Genomic DNA, 12,382 nt, shown 5'->3' with positions numbered 1-12,382 from the left:
AATAGAGCAGCGCTTGATGAGGCGAAGGATGCCTTTGCAAAGTTTTCCACTGGCATTGGTCGATTTGCAGGATATGATGTGATTAGAGATGGTGGGCTAAGAAGCCCTATTTTTGGAGGGAAAATCATTGGGCAACAAGCCCTCATCTACAACGGTTCGCCATGAGGCTCCTCTCTTAGGTGACTTCATCCTCTTGTTGCGAGAGGAATTGGAGCACATATGGGAATTTGTAGTGTGAAGAAGAGCATGCTTGAGCAGTCTAGGGCAGAGATAATGGTGTATGTGCACACCAACCTTCGTCTTATTTACAGCAGAGGGAAGAGTAATTGAAGTGAAAGACAAAGATGTGGGATGTCTTTCCTGATGATATGGGTCTGGACAACAATTTTGAGTTGGCATTGGCCAACATGGATCTCAATGATCCAGTGCTAGAGCCTGTTAGATTTGATGACGGTGATATTGTAGAGGGGTCATCCTCCACACTAGCAGATGCAGAGGCGACTATGGATACAGGGGAGGAGGAGGATGCTGAGGAGAGCAGTGGTGACCCTGAACGTATGCCACCTCAGATGATGATCCCAAAGAAGCTCAACGTATGCCCCAAGGAAATGCGTGGTCACTTCCAAGAGAAACTCGTAATTCTCCAAGTGAAGTGCTAAGTGTAGAAGCATTGGAGTTAATAGTGAGATAAGTCCCCACGAAATCCTCAATCCAAATATTCTATCTTATATTCCTTTAGTGCATGATCTCCTCCAATTAATTCAATTTTCCACATAGGCAACTGCTGCATTAACTCCAAGAAATTCGATTTTATGAGATATTGGTGCATTTAAGATGTAAGGTGCTCAGTCATCGTCCACATGCCCCTTAACTTAACTCTTTGACTTAGGATAATTTCAAAGTCATTTCCAAGTCATTTTATCACATGGAATAATTTATTTCTAGCCTAATTTATTGCCACATTTTCCACTAAACTTAGGAAAAATGGGTTTTGGGGGTCCTAAACACATTTTTGACCCTTTAAAGTGCGTCATAGTAGAAAGTTGAGGGTGAGAGGTGTAAATTTTATTGCTCATACCCCATACAACTTCTCTAGACATCACTTATTACATTACAAATGCAATTTTTATTGCAATTTCTGCCCTATGGAAAATCTAAAAAATTTAAAAATGATCATCTAGACCTAACTAAATTCCACAAATTTTTTTGTGTGATCAAATATGGTAATAAGCATTGACCCTGGACACTAGGACTCACCCAAGGTCTCATCATCAAGCAGTACCCTGACTTTGGGGTATATTTGGAGGAAAAAACTCAATTAATTAATATGGTAATAAGCTTTGACCCTGGACATTAGGACTCACCCAAGGTCTCACCATCAAGCAGTACTCGACTTTGGGGTATATTTGGAGGAAAAAACTCAATTAATTATCATGTCCTGATAGGGAGATGATAATTAACCAAGCGAAAAAAACCTCCCAGAGTAATACTCACTTGTTGGCAAGGTCCCAAGCTACCTAGGCTTTTTACAATGCCAAAAATGGCAACACCCCTAAAAAATGATAAATATACAAAATGTTTAAAATAGCTAGAGGATCCTTGCCTAGTATAGCATGCCTAAAAATAACCATTGATAAAAATAGAAAGTTCTCAAATGCACATGAAATTATACTCATCAGATTCAATTTTAGGCGAGGAGTTCAAATATGTGACTAGATCTGACATGCAACCCTGACTAAAAATAACATTGCTTTGCCTGTCACCCAAAAGTAGTTCATTAGAATTGTGAATTCACAAGGATCTCAAATATGCCATCACGACCGACATGCAAGTCTTTGAAATCAACATACTAAAAATAGAAAGTGTCATGCATGTTGTCCAAGAAAAGATCATTGGACTTCAGAGCTCACAAGGTTTCCACATGTACGATCCTTGATGCCATGCAAGCCTCAAAACCCTATCTCCTAAAATGTGGGAGCATCGCCAAACATAGTAAGTCTCTCAGGTTTGATGAGAAACTCGTGTTGGTCTTTCAATCACAATCACACCATTGAACTAATCCCATATGGTACCTGATACCCCTCATTTCAGCGGGGGTACATGTATGCACATTTTCATTTTTGGCAATACCATTGTAAGTGCAAATAATGCAAGTGAAAGGCTTGTAGGCCATGCATTATATATCATGGTGTCCTAGGCCTATTGTGGTTAGGGATGCCTAGCCTGCTTGGACTTCACTCTTAGGTACTTTTGTCCTGTATAAAAATTGAGGGCTTAGGGTGGACCTACTTGGATACATGGTTTAGAGGAGCCATTTGTTTTTGTAGGGGTTATTGCTAATTGTAGGGCCAATCTAGCCCACATCTTGAGTGCACTATGTCTTATCCTCATGGTCATGTGTTATTGTGTCTGTATGTATTCTTTGGCCATGGTATATTGTTCATGTTCAGTGCTTAGCATGACAATGTCACATTTTACAGCACTTCACATTTTCCAAGGTAGATGCGGATACCAATGCATAGGGTCTACAAGGGTCAAATGTCAACAAAGGCTAAGATTGCTAGCATAATTTGTGCAAGCCATGCCATGTGAATTTTTTGTCAAAATGTTAGAATCATGGAGATATGCTCAATCAAAAGTGGCCAACCTCCCTTGTAGTGAAACTCCACTAATGAGCAAGGGTGGAGTGCTGAGGTGACAGTGGCCTCCACCTCATTGTTGTATCTTTGTCTAACCCTTGTCCTTGGGCATAGTATGGCCACCATACTTAGACCACAAATATGCCATCAAAAGTTGGTTAAGCTAAAATTGAGTTTTGGTGGCACACCAATGAAAAATGTAATACATGTGTGAGGCTTGAAAGATGCAAGCGTCCAAAATTAGCTTCCGTGTAAAGGGATGTCCTCATAATGCCAAATAGGTAACATACTCTATAGCCTTGACAAGCACCAATCCCACAACAATTGGTGACAGTTTAATCTCAAAAGGGATACTTAGATATCTGACTATAATCCTTGATGAATATGGGAGCAAACTATTGCAATCCACTCAAAGGGAAATCCAATACAAGAATCTAGTAAATAGATATATGAGCACTGACCACAGCCACTGAAGTTGCACGAAAGGTATTTAAGCAAGAAACAACCTTGTCAATAGACTTGTAATTGACACTGATAGAGAGGCAACGATCTTCTGCAAAATGGTTATTGACCATCTTTGAGTTCTTTGGGGGCAAAATATATCTGACCACTTTGGAATACTTGTTGCCCCCCTTAGTTGCAATCACATTATCCACTTCAAGAAATAGGTTTAGACTAATCTCTCTAATTGTTTGCTGCAACTTATGTTATGATTCAAATACATAAAAAACAGAAGTGCACACCATGTACAACAATGTGAGCATGGGGCCCTGGGCAATTATGAAGAAAAATCAATTAAAGGCAATAGGCATATGAAGAAGGTTGGAAAAACAAAGGTCGAGGTAACTCATGTACCACGTGCTCCCTCCTGTACTCATATACCCAATTGTGGGCTTCCCTCATCATAGCTACCCTTGTACCATGACATGCGGTTTGGAGCCTTCCCCTGATTCCCACTCCATCCTGTCAGTATATCAAATACCACCTACCCATTGATAGATGTACCATGGACATATCCCCCCCTTTAAAGGAAAAAGCCACTTAATAGGGTCCTTGGTTAATCCCCTTATTGAGCTTGGAGACACCTATACATGCCAAAGCCCACTATGGAAGGGCATGCCACCATGAATTGCCCACTTGATTCCATGATTTGGAAACTTTTTTACTTGATTACTCTAATGATTTTTTGTATTGGAAGGCAAGGGGACACATTGGATCTTATGCAGGATTGCAGGTAGCTCTTCATTTGGGGGTTTGTCTCCCTATATAGGGTCCAAGCCCTCTAGAGGGCCACATTGGCACTTGTAGGGTGAGTGTGGAGAGCCATGGACCTCCACCATAGTAGATAGTACTTCATGGATCTCGAAAACCATTCAGTGATTGCTCATGTTCCACCTTTTGGATGAGGATGATGTACCTGGACCACCATGCCCAGCCGATTCCACACTTGTACCACACACTTGGCAGAGGTTCCAGGGTCCAGATGAGGACGTGTCTCACTGCATGAGACAAAGGTAGGGCTTATGTCATCATCCTAGCCATTACATATGGTTTACAAGCATTATCGATCCACTTGGAGACCCATGAGGACGTCATAGTGCCCCCACACCCACTTGGGGACACCACATGTGACCCGCTTGGATATCAAGGGGCCAACCCCTTGTCCACTATGTTTGGGGTCCATTCTCTTGCCATGGCACACTTTGGACTCCACTAGGCCTTCTTAATTTCCCAACAACTCATTATGTTGATTATTCTGCCCTCTTGAGGGGCTTCTTTTTATGTTATTTAGCTATCTTTGTGGGATTATCACGAAAGGATGTTATTATTGCAAATTATTTTATTATTTGGTCCTTAATTAGGCCTAATTAGGCAAATCAATCTCTTTAGAGAGGATATATATTGATTAGAGGTTCATTCATTCCTCTCACCATCACTTGTTTTGGATTAGTAGCTCTTGTGAGAATTTCACATTCTTTTTTGGAGGACCAGTTTGGTTTCATTAATGAATTTTGATTTTTGGATACTATTTTCTTGATCTTGGAGCTTCAAATTTGTCTTGATTTGATGTTTGGATATATTGATTGTACATGTAAGTGCTCTTTTCATGTCTATTCTTTACTTTTATCTTGTCACATGAATGTTGCTAGGATTTTCGCTATCTAGGTCTGAAATTGCCTCTAATTTATGCAAAATTGTGGAATTTTTGATCTATTATAGTGCTACATATGTTACATGTGTCATGTATAACGAATGAATGTTCCTAGAGGTTAATTTCCATTGAATACACCTTGATAAGTCATCAATTCTTGCACATCGAAGTATAAAATTTTCTGGTTGTTGCTCTCATGCCCTAATTGCCATTCGAAGTTTCCTAGAAGTCTCCTTGATCAGGTATAGTCTCTCCAAATCACGAATTCATCTTGACTCCATCTCTCCCAAAGGCAAGTCATTGATCCAACCATTGGTGGTCACTTGAAAGTTGAAAGATTATTTTTCCTGCCTTTTTCCTCTCCTTCTAGGCCTAGCCCTAATAGATCATCTAGGGCACCAATCAAATTCTTTTCTAGCCATCCAAACACCTTGATTTTTGGTCCACTACTGCGTGATTATCTCTAGAGGTATTTTAGGTCTCAAGCAAATCCGACGGTGGAATTTTGAGATATGACAAGCCGTAGCTACAAGACCAATTCTTGCCCTAGGTTGATTTGGGTTAGTGTCGTCATTTGGATCATTGCATTCAAATCTCAAAAGAAAACTTGTCCTTTAATCCTAAACTATCCCCCAATTAGGTCAAGTCCCTCCCAACTCCATACCCTTGTCCTAGTCTGGGTCCACTTGGGTTCCTTGTGGTCCCACAACTCTACAATTCAAATTCCACAAGGATCGCAGAGAATCCATTTCTCCGTAAGGATCCTTAATTCTAGGAAGCACCTTGTCAAGGCATATCCTCTAAACCTAGGCTCAAGCATCCTCTTAGCCCTTCTTAGAGGGCTTATCACATTGCTTTTCAAGCAAGTAAGCTATTCAATTGAGTCTCTCTTGGAATAGGCTTTAGGAATCGCCCCATACCTTATCATTGATCCATCTATTCTTGTGATTCCTCTCATACTAGGACTCCTCCCATTGGTGAAAGTCCATAAATAGTAGGGAGCCTTAACTAAGGTGACAATGGGCTTTCGCTCCATTGCCGCCCCTTGACCTAGTAGTTGCTCCATAGGATCCCCTCCTAGGACCCTTGCTAGTTTGAGCGGTAACAAATACCATCATATTTGACATGGACATCTTGAAGATGGAGTGCAACTTCTTCAAGTATGTTTTGGTGACCTTGAATCTTGTCTTCTTTCTCCTTTCAATGTTGCAATGTGACCCCATTTATCAAAGTTCTGTATCCTTTATTATTTCTAGAATGCATTTCTAATTTTATCTCATCCATTTCTAGGACTTATTCAATCATTTTGCAAATTTCTTCGTTAAGTCTTTTGGTAGTCTCTTTATCTAAGATCCTTGCTTTTTGGACTTTGACAATGCTTCTTTTATTCTTTCAATCTCTTGATATCATCCAATAGTTTTTTATTATGGTTTTGTAATCTACATATTTGTTCACCTTTCTTTTTCAAGTCTTCCCTTGAATCCATTCCTTTTTCAATTCCCCTTGCTACTCTTTCTGTGTTTTAATTTTTGAATCTCCTTAATAAGTGCTTCATAAGGTTTTGTATCTTAGATAACTCATCACCCTTCTTGATTGCCTCCTTAGCTTGTTTTAACTCCTCATGGATTTGATGCATCACTTCCATTTTTGAGAACCATTTTTCCAATCCCTCCTATGTAATGTTTAATCTAGTATTTTCATCAAAGATTTTCCACTATTTAGAAGCTTCACCTTCCAAGGTAGCTGCCAAACAAGGCCTTGAAAATAATTTGTTTTTCTTCCTCAACCATTCCATGTGGTTGATTTCATTGTCATCTTCATCTCCATAAAAGTAAGGCATTGCCTTTGATTCTGAATTGAGTTCTAATCAAACCTCAATTTCAACCTCAATAGGTTATCAATGATGATCCCAACTAATTATTATGAATTTACTAGTATAATATTCGATGTTTACACTTTTCCAATAGCTATTGAATCATCTCAATCAAACATACCAATCAAAATAAATGATAGTTTTAAGTTAACATACCTTTTCAAAAATTTGTTTTACAGTTTGCCTTTCTGGCTAATCTTTCTTCTAGTGGATCTCTGCAATTTTGGCTCTTCCAAGTTTGAAATTTTGGCTTGTAGTATTCTAACATGTCATCTCTGCAATCCCACAGGTTTGACCAAATCTGATGTGCCAAGTGAAAGTTACGGTCTTTTTCACAAAACTTGTTGATTTTTTGTTCCTTCCCAAGAACGAGCTTGTATAGTGTGCCACATGTTTAGTTTTTCAAATATGATTCGAAATTTTTTGCATGAAGTACTTTTATGTGTCTCCTCATATCCTACACATTTCATAGCTTGAATCATCTCTAGAAAAAGCTACAACAAACATACCAAGATGGCTCATTTGAAACTTATTTTTGGATTAATCACAAGGCCTATTCTCCATAATCTATGAACCTGAATTTGCATTTTTGACCATTTGCATTATATTATGTCTCCTTAGTCTCTACAAAATTTCATTGTATGAAACCTCCCAAAAAATAATTTATATCGAAAATAAAAAGATAACTCGTTTGAGAGTAATTTTCAGGATTAATCAGAAACTGTAGCTTCCACAAGCTATATTTCTGCAAGTATAGTGAAATATAACATGAAATGTTGACCATCTGTACTTCAGTATTTAATCTCAGTTTGGTCAACAATTTCATGTCTGAAACATCCCAGAAAAAAATTATAGTGAAAACTTCAAGATGACTCGTTTGAAGCTTAGGACCAATCACAAACCCTAACTTCCACGTGGCCTATCTGTAAAAGTATAGCGAACCAGAATCCAATTTTTTTATCACTTGTACTTCAATATTTTGTGTTAGTCTCAAATTTTTGTTATTCGAAGCTTCCCAGGAAAAAAAAAAAGTTATAGCAAAAATTCCAATATGACTTGATTGAAATAATAACCTGGGATCATAGCTTTGATTCCAAATGTTATGATCCAAATACATAAAAAACCAAACGTACACTCAATGTACACCAATTTGCATGTGGATCATAGCTTTGATTCCAAATGTTATGATCCAAATACATAAAAAACCAAACGTACACTCAATGTACACCAATTTGCATGTGGAACATGTTGATTTTTCTACAATAGTGCATAGTAAAATCTGATCTTCTAACTTTGATAATTACTTTCATTGATTTATCAGATTAACTTGTCACATATCATATGTATCATTAAACAATTATACTTGGAAAATAATCAACAATAAATAAAAATAAGATCAATAAGAGACAACCAAGGACAATAGAGACAACAAATTCTCACTGGGAAAATCCACTTGGGGAAAAAACCCAACTACTTTTCTTCTTGAGAGAATTAATTCTTCAAAAGTACAAATCATAATCTTTATAGAAATCTTTGCCCAATCCAAGTTCAGGTTACGAGTCAAATCTAGTCAAATTCTTATAAAAAATCCTTCAAAAGGCATGTTAGTCAACTCTGGTCAAAGGGGTCGAAATTCTGCCTAAGGTAAGTTGGTTAAAGGCTAAGTTACCAGGATTCGGATACGGATTCGGATGCGGATGCGGATGCGGATCCGCTTGATTTTTGAAAAGCTAGGATTCGGATACGGCAAGGAAACGACAAGTATGATTAATATAGATATATTTTTATAACAAAACTTTGATATTAATGTCCAAATTTATTGTGATCACTATCCATCAACAACAATAGAGGTTATATTATTATTATTATTAGCCAATTTTAAAGTCACGGCCAAGCCAGGCACCAAATTGGTGTATGAGATCCCTTTGTTTGTGGGACAATGGACCCACCTCCATGTAGCGATTTGACTGCTAAGTCTACGAAGGCATACATACTCTACCCCTCTAGTTTTGAACCTCTGAACCCATAGGAGGAAACGCATACTCTTAACCATCAGGCCCACTCAAGCTGAATTGTGTAGATGAATTTCATGAAAAAATATACAATACTTCATAATTAAAGTAACATTAATTTTTAAAATTAAATTATAAACTATAATATATCACAAAACCATTTAAATGATAAATAATAATAATTTAATACACATATTACTTTATATGAATTAAATAATAAACTTACAATATATAAAAGTTTAATATAAAATATAATCTACAAATTTTAATATAAAATATAATCTACAAATTTTAAAACTTGTGCATAACAAATTTGATATATTTTAAATAATTTTAATTTATAATGTATATGGACAATAAAATAACAATTTTTTTATATTTTGAATAATTAATTTATAATATATATACACAACAAAATTACTTTATAACATTATAACATTTCCAAACTAATATAAATAAAGTATAACATATTGAAAAAGTTTTAATTAAATTAATGTGAATAAAATATAGCATAGCTATAAAAGTATAATTAAATTAATATAAATAAAATATAACAGATTTATAATTTAATTATAATATTATAACATATCTAAAATATAAACACCATGTAATTATACGTGTTCTTTTATAACATTTCTAAATTAATGTCAATAACATATAACAGATTTATAAAGTTATAATTAAATTAATACGTGTCCTTTTAGAACATTTCTAAATTAATGTAACAGATTTATAAAATTATAATTAAATTAATGTAAATAAAATATAACATATTTATAATTAAATTAATATTATAACATATCCAAAATATAATGAGTTCAAATGTGCGAAACTGCATATGTCCCGCAGATAAATAGAAAACCAAGTAGCGGCGTCATACTACCAAGTCTGTAGATACCAAAACCACTGATATTAATACCAATCGCATCATTTTGGCCGTCTTATTCGCTGCACGTGCACGTACTGTCTGAGCTTCCAGCGAGCAGCTATCAGGGTTAGAGTGCAATACAGGGTCAGGGCATTACCAAGATATTTTCACTAGTTAAAAACTGTTACCAAGATATTTTCACTCGTTAAAAACTGATTTCTCCCGCATCCAAGTGAATCTGGATCCGAATCCGTTTCTGATCCGGGGATCCGCGAATCCACTTCCCAGGGTGGACGGATCCGGTAACATAGGTTAAAGGGCTCGGTCAACTTGGTCTTGTAGCCTGTGGTCAACTACGGTCAAGGTGCCCAAAACTATGGTCAAAATCAGGGATTCCTGCGATCAAAATTGTCTCCCTTTCACGATCAAACTTGTCCAAAGATTTGGTCAAACAGCAGGCAGAAGAATTGGTTCAAACAGTGACAAAACAGACTGTGTCAATGCAGCTCAATAGGAAGCTTGTATACTTGGTCAACCTCATAAATCCTCCTCTGTAACTCGCATGTGTGAGCAAAAGAATATATGATGTTATGCTCCGAAATTGATTCAAATGAGGTAGCCAACTTGTGTTTTTATATTGGTCAATTTGGGTGACTTTTGACCCAAAAGTCACACCCCTTCAAGGTGGGGCTGACTTGTAACCTGGGGGCCTACATTAAGCCCCAAAAGAATAAATTTAATTTTACATTTTGTGCAATTTATTTTTGGCCGACTTAGGAGGCCTCTTGGCATGGGGAAATACCTCCCGATGCTATAAAAAATCAACAAAATACAACTCTATGATAGATAAAAGACATAAGTCATACAATGATTCCTTAGAGAATAGGAAATACTCCAATGCATTCATACATCCAAATCACGTCCTGAATAATGATTATATAATCTCTCTATATACATATTTATACATTGCTCATGTGGCCTTGCATCACTAGGCTGACCCTATTACATATACATTTACACATTACATGTACATTTAACCCCATATGTGCCCCCAATTGGGGTCATACCATATACTTTTAACCCAATTATGCTCCCTTGGGGTCATGACAACTTATGCATTGGAGTTCAAACAAGAATTTCAGTTATAGGAATCTCAAAATTTTTGTTTGCTCAGTTTTTGTCAAATCATCCACTCCAAGCAATAGGCTTATAATAATATGGTCGATCTTTTTCCTTTGCTGATGCAACAAAGTTAAAAGAATTCTCGTTTCTTATCAATTTTAAATTATTTAATGATAACACTCCAATTGTAAAGCTACTCAAATCTCCCAATTTTTCTTGGTTTATAGGGTTTCACAAGGATTTTTAGTTAGATTAGAGGAATTTGAAATTGTAATTAACTTACCATGGTTTGTGGTTTGTTTAGTTTCTTCACCTCTTTGATAAAGCCTTGCTTATTATACATTGGCTATATTCTTTAGTTGGTAAAGCAATTGTACCAGAAGTACACTCAATGTACACCAATCTGCGTGTGGAACACAATTCCAAGATAAGATACATAAGTCATACATTGAATGGAGTACAAACAAAAAATTCAGTTATAGGAATCTCAAAATTTTTGTTTGTTCCTTAATTTTTATCACATCTTCCACTCCAAGAAATAGGCTTATAATAATATGGTTGATCTTTTGACCTAGCTGATGCAACAGAGTTGAAAGAAGTTTCATTTCTTATCAATTTTAAATTATTTAATGATAACAATTCAATTGTAAAGGTACTCAAATCTCCCATTTTTCTTGGTTTATAGAGTTTCACAGATTTTTTAGTTGGTTTAGAGGAGTTTGAAATTGTAATTAACTTACCATGTTTGTATTGGTTGTTTCATTTCTTTGATAAAACCTTGCTTATTGTACAGTGGATATATTCTTTGTGGTAAAGCAATTGTGAATCTATAATTGGTAAACTCCTCCATTGAATATGGTTTAGATGCCATCTATTTTCTTGACGAGCCTTATTTATTTGTCTTCATTTGATGAGATTGTGTCTTTTCATTAGCAATTACTTTTATACATTTTACTTGAAATAACATTAACTCGGTGGATGGCGACTTCATATTTATTTTTAATTAAAACGAAGAACAGATTGTCCGAATATGTAAAGTGAATGCGTGAGGAGTCTTATTTGACATTATGTGTTTGGTTTGATACAGGAAGCGGCTTGGGATTCACTATTTGAATTGGTTGTTTCAGGAGACATCAAGTCATGTAAGACACTATGCCATAACATATGTTGTGGAAGAAGTTTTATATTCTTTGTTAACAAAAGTACCTTAGGAATGTTGCATTATTATGTCTTTTCTTTTGATATCTTTGCATTGCCATCTGCTGAGAAATGTAACTAGTATTGGTCTTCATAATTGTATTTGTGTCATGATGTAATATATTTGTCAAAAGGATAGAAAAAGAAAATTATTATAAAAGAAAAAATATTTTTATGAGCATGGGTTTCATGCTGTATGTATTTGTTTTCTAGGTCAAGCCTCCATTGAAGGCTTCTAGGTTTGTATTATCATTGTGATTACATTCTAGACTCTTCTTTGGATCATTGTGCCAAAAAGAAAACGATTATTTTATGTTAATTAGTCATGCAATACTCCACCATCAAGTCGACCTACCCTATTCTTCACGTCGACCTATTAGAGGAGCTTCAAACTACTATTTATACCCATACATTCGACGTATAGAGGAGTATATCCACACAAGTATTCGATCTACAATTGTCAAGTGAAGAAGGAAGTGCGTGAATATCCAAAAATAAAAGTCTTCTCATCACAAGTGT

The 12,382-nt window shown here is 36.0% G+C and overlaps 1 protein-coding gene across 1 annotated transcript in view; it reads left to right on the top strand.

Moving 5' to 3' along the window:
- LOC149165670 (GDA1/CD39 nucleoside phosphatase family protein) overlaps nt 1-12,382 on the top strand; it is a 237,464-nt gene that overhangs the window by 97,212 nt on the left and 127,870 nt on the right. The window contains exon 4 of the mRNA XM_089432351.1: nt 11,754-11,808. Within this exon, the coding sequence (XP_089288477.1) occupies nt 11,754-11,808 (55 nt within the window). The remainder of the gene's footprint in view (nt 1-11,753; nt 11,809-12,382) is intronic.

Source organism: Pinus tabuliformis, chromosome 5_1 (assembly GCF_031772625.1).
Source record: "Pinus tabuliformis cultivar Carrire ecotype Pingquan chromosome 5_1, CPIR1, whole genome shotgun sequence".
NCBI classification, from domain to species: domain Eukaryota; kingdom Viridiplantae; phylum Streptophyta; class Pinopsida; order Pinales; family Pinaceae; genus Pinus; species Pinus tabuliformis.
Note: the sequence above shows the minus strand (reverse complement) of the source record. Positions and strands in the feature narration are given on the sequence as shown.